Source organism: Gobius niger (genome assembly GCF_951799975.1).
Source record: "Gobius niger genome assembly, chromosome: 16".
Lineage (NCBI taxonomy): Eukaryota > Metazoa > Chordata > Actinopteri > Gobiiformes > Gobiidae > Gobius > Gobius niger.
In genome coordinates, this window is record NC_136867.1 from 9,838,803 (window position 1) to 9,854,011 (window position 15,209).

Consider the following 15,209-nt stretch of genomic DNA (forward strand, 5'->3'; position numbering starts at 1 on the left):
GGGCGCGCACGAGCTTCCTCTCAGCTGATATCATCTGAGACATTTTGTTACAGATCCAGCGCCTCTGTGCGTGTGTGTGTGTGTGTGAGCGCCGCACCTGCTGCAAAATCACTGGCAAGTGACATCTATTTAACCACAAAGGGGCTCCTGGTGGGCCGCTTTTATTTGCATCAACACGCGCTCATTTGCAGGCGGCCGCTGCTGTTAATAGGATTCAGAGCGCACGCCTTTTGTCCGCGCTGATGTGGACTTGTCTCTGCTGGCTTTTTCAAAAGAGCCTTTTCACGGTCAACAATGATCAGGCCGTTTAGCCTTTTACCCCCCTCCCTCCCTCTTGTCACCACACACACACACACACACATACACACATACACACACACACACACACACACACACACACACACACACATACACACACACACACACATACACACACACATACACACGTACACACACATACGCGCGCACACATCCCTGTGAGTCTGCGCGTAAAATCTTTTTTTTTCCCCCTTTTTTTTTTGTCCTCCCGAATGTCAGCAAAAAACACTTAGATTTTGGATAGTAGAATATAAAGCAAATAATTAGTCCCATCATCGGTGCAGAAGGAATGCGCCGCGTTGTTGTTGATAAGAGTTATCTGCTGAGTGATCTGGCACAATAATCCCCGGAGAGCGGCCCTGCCAGCCGCTGATAAGAGCGACACGAGTGCTTAGAATAAAGGCGTGTGCGCAGACATGGATACAGTAGAGGATACATGGCACCGACGTAATCATCTGTCATGTGCAATATCTTGCCTATACGTATATCCGTCTTGGAAATACTTCTGGGGGTGCCGGGGGAAAGTGCTCAATCATTATGAGGCTATGTGTCCAAGTGTAGCTTTAAAGAAATAGTGCTGCCTCTCTTCTACCCCTCACATTCTCTATTAAACAAATTTACTTTCTGATTTATGTCTTAGTCGATGAAGTGCCCAGAATGAACCGAATGCCAAGTAGTGGAATGTGAAATAACGGTAGGCTAATGGTTTCCCAGGTCCTACAGCACTGATGTCATAGGCTGAAATTACGCGACTGCTGCTCGTTTGACATTTGGACAATGTAAATAAAAATAAATAAATAAACGGGAATAACAGTAGGCGTGCGCATTATCGAACCATATGCATTTTAATCACGCAATCAGGCCCTTTTATAATGCATTTTCAATCATAAAAAAAGAAAGAAAGAAAAAAAAGTCTATCTTCTTACCTCAAATGGAAGCCTTCATCAGGGCATCAGAGAACTGTATTAAATATAGGAGATAATAGGCCACTTAGGCTATTCATCCAAACAGCCAAACATACAGTGTGCGCTTTGATGCCCCGGGCCACAATTTCAAAATTTACAATGAAAAGCGCATTTCCAGCCGGCCACACCAATCAGATTAGGCTTCATAATTATCGATTGAGTGGATTGGTTCCTGGCCTGTATCAAAGGTGAACAGAATGCGTTTTGAGAGCAGCCGTGCGCAGAAGGCTGTCTCTCCAAACGCTCGTCAGATAAGGCGCCTGTCTGGCAGACTGATCGCCCGCACGGCTCCGAGAATAATGACTTTAATTTACCGCGCAGATGACCGATAACGGGCGCGGCGCACTGAAGGGCAGGGAACGCGCGCATGTCACCCCAACTTTCCTCTGCGTCACGCCACGTGCTGTGGTCAGGTACATTTTTGTTTCCAGAAGATCCAAGGCTAGCACGCGAGAAGAAATCATTTTGAAATCTAATCTTGCAAAAAGGTCCACGCGTAGACTCCATTTAATATAGATTAATAGTGTAGTCTACGTAATAAATAGTTTACAGCTTTTTTAATAGTATGTTTAGTCCCATTGCCCACCTTTTTTTTTTTTTTTTGCAGATAAATAGCGAGGATGGAAAAGGAGGAAATGTACAAATGAATCTTAGCTAAAAGCCTTTATTTAAAGCTTTTGTTGAAAGCGAATCGTGATATTGTGAAGCTGCGATGGTCTGGTTTACTTTCAGAGCTGACGCTAAAATTGAAAACCCAAAAGTGGACTGCCATTTGGGCGAATCTAAAATGAGGGGCATAACAGCAGTGGAGATGAAAGTGGCTTATGAGTCAGACGCCATAGGATATTTTCCTCTCCTCAGGCAGAGCAAGTATCAAGAAACTATTGTACTTGGGCGTCATTAGGTGGTGTTCAGGGTCATTTGAAATTTGAGACCTTCATTGTTCTAATAAGAGATCTGTTTCCTGCTTTGGTAATGCATTTAAGTTTTTTTTTTGTATTTCTTAGACATGGTTTACATCCAAATTAGACTTCATTTCATCTTGATCTAAGCCTGGTGGTATCTAGAGTTTCTAGAAATCACTGCTGTAGGCTATTGGTTTCGTTCTGTGGGAGATGAACTGCTCACCTCCAGGACCTATTTCAATTATTCTTCTCATCCTCTATATATTCTGTTTTTGGTCATTTTTGTTATTGTATGGCGGCTGTGATAGGTGTGTGACTAATTCGTGGAGGGAAGAGAAATACGGTGTGGCTTTGGAGAAGTGCACTCTAACCTTTGTTTTTGTCTCTATCACAGATGGGAGTGAGACAGGCTCGGAGATTCCAGTCCAGCTGCTTTTCCCAATGGACAACACGGAAGAGGAAAGTTCACTTGCACTGAAAAGATCTCAGCACCTTCTGCCTTCATTCCAACAGCACCTCCTGCATTCACCAGACAATGAACGGAAGTGACATGGCGTTAGACTGTTAAACATGACTGTTCTGATACTTCCCTAATATCATATTTTTATAAAAGATATTTTTTGAAAATCTTTTTGCAGCTGTTGTGAATTTGAATCGGATCTGCTCAGATCCTGTATTTGAATAGAACTGCTAATTCTTCACAGCTATGGATCTTGTACATTTTTGTATCCAGCTGCAGCTTCTGATGAGCACATGTTTGGGCCTGGAGTTCCTGGGCACTCCGGGACAGTGGGCGCGCTACCTCCGCTGGGACGCCAGCACTCGCAGTGATCTGAGGTTTCAGATAAAGACTGCTTCCCCTGACGGAGTTCTGCTGTACTTTGACGATGCAGGCTACTGTGACTTTCTGCTGCTGTCTGTGGTGGAGGGCCGGCTGCAGCTGCGCTTCAGCATCGACTGCGCAGAGACCAGTGTGGTGACGGACAAGCGGCTGGACGACAACCTCTGGCACTTTGTCATGGTGAGCCGGTACAACCTGCGCACCATGGTGGCTCTGGATGGACTGGCTAAGGCCGACGAGGTGCGGCCCAAGAGGCAACTGATGAAGATAGTCAGCGACCTTTTTGTTGGTGGGGTTCCTCAGGACATCCGCAACGGAGGCCTCACTTTGCCCACAGTCCGGAGCATGCCTCCTTTCAGAGGAACCATCATGGATCTCAAGTATGGCAGCAGCGGTCCTCTGCTGCTGGGGAGCCTCAAAGTCCCCCTGGAGTCCGAAGGCTGGTGTTCAGTGAACCTGTGTGAGAACGGAGGCACCTGCTCTGTGGTGGACGGACAGCCGGTGTGTGACTGCTCAAAAACTCCTTACAAGGGCCGCTTCTGCAACCAAGGTAACTGCTTCCTTCACTTATCTCTGCTGTTGGAGAAGCTTGGAAAGACACTGTTTGACGTGTCAGTCGGGCTGAATATGTCTGTTGTGTATTTGGTTTCACCAAAGATAAAAGTATTTGTTGATGCTGACTGAAACCTAGAGCTGCAACGCTACCTTGAGGCTGTTGGCGTTTGCTATGTAAATGTGTGTGTGTGAGCTGCTCTTTCCTGGGCTTTAGATGCAGCCTCTGTCGGTTTGTGTGTGTGTGTGTGTGTGTGTGTGGGTGTGAGCAGAGATTATCTGCTGCAGGTTAATGACATGAGTCCTGTGGCTGCTGATAAGGCCCGGCCCCCTTCTTTGAACCAATCAAAGCCCGCCTGCCTGGGTTTCTCTTACACTCTGTGGTAAATCAGTGGTGCATAGTGCGCCTGGTAGACACTGGGGCATTTGGGTGAAAGCACTGTACTTTTACAACATTACCAGGTTGGAGATGGGATCTGCTCACGGACCACAGACCTCAGTCATGCGCAGCTCATTTGTTTATGTATTTCCTTTCTGTAATTAGATACATAATTCAGTTGGGCTGTAGCCACAGACAATGGCCGAGTGAGTCTGGAATTCCAAGATTAGGTTTTTTATCTCTACCGTGGCGCGCTACAATAATGGGGTGCGCGAGTGGGGGATGGGCCAGCACCTCTGTCTCTGCTTTTGTGGTTCTATTTGAGACGCTTTGTTTTCCCCAATTCATTAAACACATTAATGAAAAACACTGCAGCCACACAATCCAGTCCATTATTACATCTTTTATTACATCTGCGAGTCATAAGCGCAGCATCTTCTCTTCAAGCCCGAACAGTCCACACGCGGACTTGTGCCTCAGCGCTGTTCTGGACAAGCTAGGCATAGGACAGAGGGGTAGAGGCATTTTCAGGTATATAGTAACAGAAGGGGGTAGACTAGTCAAAAAATGTACTCGATTACAAATGGTATGTTACTTAAAGCAAATATAAAAAGTTGTTAATAAGTAACATTTCAAAAGGTATTTTGCAAAAAGATCTACTTAAGTAAGTGTTTGGGCTCCATTTGACTCCTGATGATTTGACCAATCATTGCATAAAGTCTTACATTTTTAAAGAATATATCATGAAAACTAGGAATAAGCTATGTCCTCTCCAAAAGAAAGGTGCAAGAAATTACCCAAATGTTTTTTTTTACTATCATGCTGTAGGAAAATGTACCTACAAAATGATCGCTTTACCCACATGTCCAGCCACACAAAGGGCACGTCCCGGCCTGTATACTGGATACGGTGTGTGTAGTAAATGATTCATATGCGATGAGTTTAAACAAGGCGGTCTATTGGAGCTCTTTAGGCACACGGTAACAGGGCTTCGTGAAAGAAAGCTCCGGCTAGTGTATGGGAGACGAGTAGAGAGTGGAAAAACCTACATACAAGCTGCACGTGATGTTTCAGATGACGTCACAATTTTTTTGATTTGATGACAAGATTTTTGTTGTTTTGGGGGAATATAACATGAATGTGTATCTGATCACTAAGATAAATGATCAAGTTCATTGTATGTGGAGTTTTGTGTTGGATATTTCATGTGAACAGATATCGTACCATGTTATCCACTAAGGCTAACACTAACCCTGATTCAACTGACAGGATTTATCATATAGCCTGGCCCTGCAATGACGGAACTCAAATTGAATGAAGCTTGCACAATCCAAAACAGGAGGCTATTTCACTCGACTAAAAATACTACAGTATCTGCTATATTTACGTCCAAGTCTAGGTGCTTGTGCGGTGCCCGGTGAATGGGAGGGACCGCTGAGTGTGCAGAACATGCATATGGCTGTGCTGTGTGCCAGCCCTCTGTATGGCCTCTCCAGAGTGTGATATCACTTTTGCATGAGGCCCAACATGCAAAGTCCCACGTGTGTCTAATCTCCACTGTTTGTTGTGTTTTCTCTCTCTCTCTCTCTCTCTTTCTGCAGAGGTCACCCAGAATCTGCCAGGTGAGTTTCTTACACGACGACTTTTTCCTTGGAATAGACACATAAACGAGGGGATGTCCCGGGTTTCTTGGGTGCAGGAGTTCATGTGGACAGATGGTCTGATGCCTCCGCCGTTCTGGTCTGGCTACTTTACAGAGAGCAGGAAGACAATCCAACGACAACTAGGAAAAGGCTAAATATTATGTGTAAAAATTTTAATCATTGTAGAAAACATTTATAACATAACATTTTAGAAGATATCCAATTGCTGTTAATATGATACGTGAAGTGTATCATAAAAGAATCAAACTTGAAAATGTTTTCTATAATCTTCTCTATAACACATTGAAATTGTGTCCTGAAGCCGCCCTAGTTGAAAAACACTGCTCTACGGTACATCATTAGCAGGTTTTATGCCTCCCCATGGAGACTGGATCTTTTATTCTCTGCAGAGGACATTATGTTACCTAAATAATTGATTTAGATGAATTCCCAATGGTATGAGTATCATGTTCTCTAGTTAGATCCAGTTAGACTAACCTGTTTCCTCAAAACAGTGCCAGCGAGTGATCAGGGACAGGCATCAGTCTGTCTGTGCAGCGCAGTCTTCTATCAACTTCTTTGACATTACAATACCAGAGTTCGTATTGTAAGGTTCAGTGTTCTGATGCTTCCTCTCCTCTGCTCCTTTTCCTCTTGAAGGTTTTGCACATATGATGGCAGAACAAGGTATGTTCTCCCACATGTTAAAGGCGGATATAACATGCTTGATTTTGTGTGATGTGCTTCGCTGCCCAACAGGAACATTGGCCGTTTTAACCGATTTAGAGAAAAACAGGGAAGAATCGATGATATTCTTGCGCATAATCTGACTTGCTGTGTAATGTACATTCAGTTGAAAAAGTCAGTCTATAAGGTTGTCAGTAAATGAGCATGACATAAAGATTATTTCTTTCTGGATAAGAAGACAGTTACATGGAGGGAATCATTGGATCAGTTTAGTTATGGCCAGTCTCTGTTGGGCAGTACGATGTTTGGACAGTGGCAATTCTACTGAAGACATTTATACATCTTTTACTTTTGGCCTGAAACTAAGAAAACTAAAAGACAACTTTTAAAACCGAGAATATAGCAACTTTTCAGCCATTTGAATTATTCAGCCTTTGACCAATTACACAAAGACGTAATCTTACTATTATCTTGTATAAAATCTAAAATCTTTGTATAAAAAATATATTCCATTACTATATTCCATACGGTAGTGTGCAGGGCAATAGATTATAGGAAACTTAAGTATCAGCTGAAGAAACGTCACTGTCCTAACATTCTTAAATGAACAGCCGTGTGCTGTGGTGTTGTATAATAGATGCAGTGTGTGTTGGTATCTATTGAATCTGACGTTGTCCCTCTGTCCTCTCCTCCTGTGTCTCCTCTGCCTCTGGTTCTCGCTCCCTCTGCTGTAGCTAAGAGCAAAGGTACCACTTTCTCCGATACTTTTCTTTTCCGCCTGTATGAACAGCAGCGCTTGCTCTGTGAGTGTCTGAAAAGTCCTGTCTCCACCGTGTGCTGTGTGCTACTGTGTGCTCTCTGTGTGTTTTCACTCACAAACTGTAAAGTCACCTGAGAAGTGTGTAAAGAAGGGATTGTCGGGATAGGTTTATAGGAGAGCCTTCTTAATCTGACAGCGTTCGGCTCAAGCCTGCTCTAATCAGCCCATAGCTGTACCGTCAGGCTCCTGGCGCTGCGCTGCGGGTTACAGCGGCACAACAGAAACACACAAATAAGACATAAAAAGAGTTTAATATTGAGGAAGAGGGACAGGGTACACTTCTGCGCTAGAATGCAGATGTTTTGGCTTATGACTAATAATTCGGTAATTACGGAACCTCTCATGATGCAAAAACTCTTTCTTTATACTAATGAACGTGGTGAAAAACTTCTTTCATTTTTAAAATCATTTGGGCGACATTTTCCAAAATCAAAGGCACACTTGGAGTTGAGCCTTTTGCACATGTTTGAGTGATTTTCAAATCTTATCCAATCTCCTCCGAGCTCCTCCTGTGGCCCCACCATAACCAGGAAGTGCTCTTTTCACCTTCCGTCCGGCGTCATAGCGCAGCTGACTTCTCCTTCACAGAGCAGAGACAGCTTCCCAACGTTAAAACAGAGTTTCGCAGGGCTGCTAACTTTACCAAAGAGCTCTACGTAAGCAAGGTCGAGGTATTCCTCTGTCGTGCCATATAATCGGCAGACGAACTTCTCAGCAGACACGATTTTGGAGGCCTCAAGCACTCTTTCCCCAACAGACTCAAGCTGGTAGTTTCCACGCTGTCTTCTTGGAATAACCAGAGAGGAACAAGGTGTGGAAGGGGGAGCAGAGCCTCTTAACGTATTTGGTGAAGATGCATCAAAACATCTCCCACAACCACACATTGGTGGTGATTCTTGTGCTATGCGCCAACAGGAGTATCAAGACGTCCATATCTCTAGCAGACACAGTAATGTTATTGACATACTCATTGAGCTGAACTAAATGTAAAACAATTCTTGTGTCCGCCTCCTCGGGGTTTGACCTCAAACCGGATATGTCCACACTTGAGTCACACGACATCATTCTCCGCAAGACGGCCTCCAGCAACAACTAGGATGGTGCCAGCAGGTGCATGCATGTGTGACGAGTCCAAATCTGCCTTGTTTTTCCCTAGCGCCATGAATTGGGCTTGGCAACATTGATGTTTTAAATCAGCGCCCTCAAATGAGTGGAAATAGATTTGTTTTCATTTCAAAACACAAATCAGTATCATGCTATTTGAGCCATCCCAAAGTAAACTATAGGCATTTATATGATATATTGTACCTCTACCACTATGGAGTACTCATATTTGTGAGAAATATAAGTATTTTCTGGGGGTATTTTGCAAACCCGGAAGACATGACGCTTCGATTCAGTTAACTCCGCCCCCTCTCTCCGAGCTAATCTGCCCATGCAGTATTAGCAGTAAGAAATATAAATATCACAGCAATAAGTGAAATTACTTCACAATGCAGTTATAAGGAGTTGACATCTGTAACAGAGCTTTGTAAATGGCTAACACACACACGCTAACATGGGTTTGATTGACTCACCGCTCCGTCCTGGCCGCTTCATCAGGTGTTTACAATATGGGACTCACGTTGGTTATAAAAGTTAATCCACTTTGAGTCTGTGGAAGGTTCACCAAGCATCCATCACAGAAAAACACTATTTTGGCTGATAGTCGCTGAATCCCGGAAAGAAATTCCAACTTCTGGCGAGTGGCCTCTTCTTAAGGAAGGTTGAATAAAATTCTGTACATCTCAGCTAAAAGCGCTTTTCTCTGTGGCATTATCGTTAGGTAAGAAAAATTAACAGGCGTGTCCAGAGCAGGTTAGAAAGAGCTCCTTCTTCACAATCACATCTGTTCAGACGCTCAGGGGTGCATTTGTTTTGATCGCAGGGGCAGCGCGGACACCTCGGGCACTTCTTCTTTTTTCATTTCTTTCTTACAATAGAAATAATGAAAAAGCTGTTTTATAAATTAAAATCAGGCCGTAAGGCATTACATTACAGACGCCCGGCTCTTCCTGTTTTACACTATGGCGTAAAAAAAAACCTCGTTTTCGTTTTCCAGGAGAGGGCGGAGCAGCTGCTCAGAGAGCAGGATTCAGGAAGATTGCTGAGAACTGAGTGAATGAAGCCAAAAAAAACACTTTTTGATAAGGAAATAGCATTACAACATGGCTAAAAGCTCCAAAAAGTCGATTTTGCATGATATAGGTCCTTTAATAGTTTACCATATATGGTCAAAGCTGTCATTTTTGTTGACCGACTTTACCATGTCAACGCAGGAATTGGGCTTGGCAACATTGATTTTTTTTAATTAGTCAAAGTAGCTATGTTGCCAAGAATTTAGGTCAGTTTTTAAGCACATTTGTTTGACTTTTCCCCTCGACTAAAAGTGGCCTTACACGTCGAACCGAAAACCAAACAGGAAAACCTCGATCAGTGTAGCATTTTCTAACCAAGACAATATAGTGATGATTTTCAGTATGAAATGATCAGTAAATATTTGTACGAAGCATATAACTCTTGCTTTAAGCCACATGATTCATAAGGAAAGTTTGTGAGCCCAAGTTCTACATATTTGGATTTTCTGTTGAGTGTTTATTGCATAATCAGTGGTCTGCATATTGAGCTATAGGTCTGTTATAGGCCACTCCATATTATTTTATAACCTCAAACGTAGTGAACACAACCTATTAACTGTTGATCTTCTGAAATGACTTTTATTTTTGCCACTTGAGCTGCGAGCGCTGTTGTTTAGTGCCTGATGGACGCACAGTTGCAAAAGTAAGCAGATATAGGCCGAGGCACAGGCTGCAGCTTTCCTTCCTCAATATGTAGTCAGGAAAATAAAGGCTGTTCCTTTATGGCTTTCCCCGCTCCCAGCAAGGCGCCGGTCACTCCTCCTCTCCGTCTGTCCCTGAGAGAGAAGGGGACAGGCTGGAGCATTGCCCACCGGACACTCTCATCCTCATATCAGGCTCACTGCACGCAAGTTCATGCCCTCAGATAAAACATTAGTACAAAACATATTTGACCAGTGCCATCCACAGCCACCCAACCACCAATTAATGGGCATCTCTATCCACAGGTCCACAAGTTTTGTTTTTGTTTCGCAGCGCTCTCAATTTTTCATGTCAAAACCAATTCATTAATTTGATTTATGTTTTTTTTTTTTCGTTACGCCCGACTTTATGAAATGTCTATTCCCGAATATTTAGAAAAGTGTTTCCACATTGGGAATTAGGGATGCTATATCAGGGTCAGTTCTGTCTCAAGCTGTTGGGTTAGTTTCCCGCTGAGCCGTCGTGCTCATGAGCCAAACACCTACGGAGAAACAACAATAACAATGAGGCCGACTCACCGGCAAACGAGTGAGGGCGGATTAATAGTGTATTGATTGGATAAACTTTGGCACTTAGACCTCGACTGGTGACAGGAAGTAGGACTGAGATGAGAAATGTCGAGTTCATGCTTCTGCTTCAAAAGAGATCGCACTTTTGGCATCACTATCTGGAAAATACTCGTATGACCCAAAATGACCCGGCTCCAAAAGATTATGTGAACATTTGGAGTAAGAGACACCGTTTTAAGCCAGCATGTTGAAATCGGCCTCTGCATATGGGGATCGCATGTCAAAAATGTGACATTATTGTCCAAATCCACAATGTTTGTAGCCAGCTGGTTGCATCATCCATATTATCAGCCAAAACAATATTCAAAAGCCCTGAAACTACGACGGTAACTCCTAAACCTCTATAGCGGCATTTCTTTTCTTCTTTTCCTTTTATCTCCATTGGTTTACAATTGCACCAGCTGAGAATTTGGTGCAGTATGACAACATCATTTTGATCTCTTTGTGTTGAACTGACTATTAGCCCCTAAAGTAGCAGGGTCTGGTCTCCTTATTTTTGAACAGGCGAGAATCTAAAATGGTCTTCACAAAAACCAAGCAAATGTAGCCTCTGTGCTATAACCCAAGTCTAATCCAGATTAGTCTGACCTTGACTGAACTTGCCAGAGTGTTCCCGTTTTCACCGCTCTACAAAGCCGGAATCTTGCTCTCCTCAGAAAAACCCAGTAAATTGTCTTTGCTTTTATGTCTTTTGTTTTAATGACAGGGTCCAGTATTATTGTGGTATTAAATGTTATGTTAATTAATGCCATTTGACTTTAGGACTATGTATTCTCTATATGTCAATTGTTTCACTACGTCCTTTTCAAAAGTTCTTAGTCGTAATTTCTAAAAACTATTCTGCAATCACTTTATCTAATTTAATCTAATGCAAATTCAGTGTAATCACTGACACCTTCAACTTCACGACTACAGAGAGTAAAACGTGTCTGTGGAGTGGTCCCCTCAGACCTGCCTGTGATCTTGGATTTTTGCCTTCTTTTTTTTTTTTTGCTGGGCTCACTTAAACGCACTCGAGCGCGCTTCCTCCTCCTCTTCCTCCCCGTCACCATGGCAACTGTCAGCTGAGAAATAGCAACTGTGGCCCTTCATTAGGTATCAGCACAGCACTGACAGCCCACATAATGGCCAATAAGAGCTCTGTTGTGTGCATGTGTATGTGTGTGTTTTGGCGCGGGGAGGGGCCCCTTTAGAGTCTGTCATTACCAGGGGCCAGTAAATGAACAGCCCCCGGGGACCGGGAGCAGAACGGCGTCATGCTTCAGGAGGTTACGGCTTCAGATGGCCATAATATAAACCGTGTGCGGAGGTGTGTGAATGCTTTCATCTGTGCTGCATTTGTTTATTGAATATTAAAGTCAGTGCAGCAAAGTAATAATATTTAGAAATAAGTATGCGACAAGACTGGCAATTACAAGATCACCAAATATATATCACACTTAAAAAAATAAGCATCAAGCATATATTAGTATTAAATAAATAGCGCCAACAAATTATTGCAGTATTTTACAAAACTATTTCAACACAGTACATTCCAATTTGTTTTATGTCAAGACAAGACTAAAGCAGGATCAAAGAGAGGAAAATTATGACTAAAGTTTTATTTTTAAGTACAATGATTTTATTCTTATTTTAGGCTTTTGTGTTGGCACAAAATGTGTAAATCTCAGTCAGACGGACGAGCTCAGTGATTTTGCATTTTATTTTGCATTGTGGCTCCTGACAACATTGCCTCACAATAATTTGGTGATGCATCTTTTAATCCTACTTTCTTTGCAGTTGTGAATTACTTGGGTTAATGCCAACATCATGTGAATTAACATAGTACAAAAATGATTTATAATCATGATTATAATAAGCGTTATTTGTATCGCACTTTTCAGTGCTTCACAGAAAAACATAAAAAATACACAAAATACACACTAAATCAAATTACACCAATAACAATTACCATTACAAATGCCCTGCAATATAAAAAATGTCCTTAGCAGCGATTGTTATGAATTATTTGCTTGCTGTACATAAAGCAGAAGTGAGTTCCACAAGGATGTAGCACAAACTGAAAAAGCACGATCTCCTCTTGTGACCATTTGTGACCCATATAGTAAAACACAGAGGGAACTACACTGACCATGATCCTTTGCTCCGGTACTCTGCTACCGACCATGTAGAAATCTCTTTTATGAAATGATTTTTCTGTCTTAATCCTTCAAAACATTGCACTCTCATGATACTACTACTACTACTACTAAATGGTCTGCAAGTATTTGTTGAGGAAAAGCATCTACGGTACTATTATCCTCTCTTGCATATTAACATGGTGCTAGTTTGCATGTTTAAGCGCTCAGTTGTCCAGGTGATTTCCATCCATCCAAAGGCTTTCAAACGTCACTTTCTTTCTAGCTGCACCCAATTCCATTTTTTGATTAAGGAAACACTGCGATGCCATGGATAGTTTCGTGATAAGCATTTCTCGTCACGTTGTAGAAGCCTTTTATTCCTATTCCTTTTATCCCCTGTTCTCCTTCCATAATATTGAAAAAGCTCAATAAATCCTTGCGATAATTTATTACCTGCACCATTTTATGCAGATGGGTAAGGCTGCGGCGGTTTCACACGTGCACACCTCATTGGTCGCGGTGTGCCTCAAATGGAAATGCTGCTGCTCTCTGAAATGACTGATGCTTATCTGCTTGAATTGTGATCCGGCGAACCTCCCCAGCCGCTGTCGCACTCTCGCTGAACATTTATTCCTTGGCGCTGTCTTCTACTTAACGATCAAGTTGGGGGCTGTCTTTCGATCAATCCGTGTTCCCGAATCCAGCTCAAATCTCGCACTACAGTGGGCGTGAATAATAGGTGATAGTGAGTGCGAATCCACTGATAAAATGGCACGTAGCATTTCTCCATGAACGCCTGTTTGTGTCTTTCATGTTGGTGTTGCGTGTGATGCTGGCATGTTGCTGATTTGTTTGCATCTTATGAGTAAAAGCCTGTTACCTTGTTATAAATGATCATGTGATATATATGTAAGGCTGCAATATCCATGTATGTGCCACAACAAACTGTATTAAAAGAAGTTAATATGAATGCTTTTGAGCTACACTGCCCGACCAAAATGAATGATCCAGATCTTAACCCCATTGAGAATCTTTGGGATGTGCTGGAGAAGGCCTTGCGCAGTGGTCACACTCTCCCATCACCAATACAACATCTTGATGAAAGATTATTGCAGCTCTGGATCTTGTGACATCGCAGAAGCTTATCGAAACAATGGCTACGTTTACACGGTCCAAAAAAAAAAATCAAATGACTGGAGGGATCAGATAACCCAGTAATCAGATCTGATGCATTTACTTTGTTTTCAGAAATCTGAGAATCCAACACTCCAGGTTCTGCAAGTGCCAGTGCAGATTTGGATTTTTAGAGCAACTAAAACATCTCCCTGCCCCTCCCTCCCTCCCTGCAGAACCAGGTGGAGAATGATTGCGCCTCCATATTTCTTTAGTAATTGAAGCAGTAGAGTTAAGAAAAACAAATTGTGCTTCAACTTCTATTAGAAATGTGCGGTTGAAGAGAAGGAGCTATGATTTAAAAAGTAAATACTTGTAGCTGGGAATTGAACTCGCAACAATGCTGATGGAGTCGCACATTAACCACTCGACTGTCGGAAACACGCTTTACTTCCTCTACAATCTTTTTTATCAAAGCTATTTTCAGTCTTTTCATAATATCTTCTTTGTCTTTGTGACTTTAGTTTGGTCTCTTTACTGTATTTTCCTGGTTAGTTTATGCAACATGTGAAAGATCAGAAAGGAATCAGATTACATTCAATATCACATCACGTACTGTATTTCAGGTTATGCTGTTTACATGCCCCGTCAATAATCTGAGAACTCCAATAATCAGATCAGATTTTGGATCTCCATGTAAATGTAGCCAATGCCACAGCGAATGCGTGCTGTAATCAAAACTAAAGTCAGTCCAACAAAGGATTACAGCATGTGATCCTTTTTTTGGTCAGGCAGTGTATTTTTATATCTTTTGGGCTAGAACTGCTTAACTACCGTGTTTCTTTTTTTATTTTGTTTATTGAACCACTCGGGTAAATGGACCATTAGTAACCATTAAAGCATAATAGCCGGCGTCACTTGATTTCCCTCCCTTTCGGCCGATGTCTAACCTCTGTCTGTTGCTGCCACAGCGAGAGAAGAGAATGTGGCCACCTTCCGGGGCTCAGAGTACTTCTGCTATGACCTGTCCCAGAACCCCATTCAGAGCAGCAGTGACGAGATCACGCTCTCCTTTAAGACGTGGCAGAGGAACGGCCTCATCCTGCACACGGGCAAATCCGCCGACTACGTCAACCTGGCTCTGAAGGACGGAGCCGTGTCTCTGGTCATCAACCTGGGCTCCGGGGCGTTCGAGGCCATCGTGGAACCGGTCAACGGCAAGTTCAACGACAACACGTGGCACGACGTCAAAGTCACGCGCAATCTCCGACAGGTATGTTTGTTGCTTACTGCTGCTTTAAAGAGTTTGTGGAAGTCGGAGATATACACAACCTTATATACTGGACCTCGAGTGATGAGCGGGTTGTGATACTTTTCGTTGCCTTTTTGCTCATTGTTTATGTTTCTGTGTCTTACTT

The 15,209-nt window shown here is 42.8% G+C and overlaps 1 protein-coding gene across 1 annotated transcript in view; it reads left to right on the forward strand.

Annotated features, from left to right (window-relative positions):
* The window catches only part of nrxn3a (neurexin 3a), a 39,402-nt gene that overhangs the window by 2,840 nt on the left and 21,353 nt on the right, over positions 1-15,209 (forward strand). Inside the window, 5 exon segments of the mRNA XM_079573128.1 lie at positions 2,583-3,579; positions 5,562-5,582; positions 6,264-6,290; positions 7,025-7,036; positions 14,763-15,064. Coding sequence (XP_079429254.1) covers positions 2,895-3,579; positions 5,562-5,582; positions 6,264-6,290; positions 7,025-7,036; positions 14,763-15,064 — 1,047 coding nt within the window. The 5' untranslated portion in view covers positions 2,583-2,894.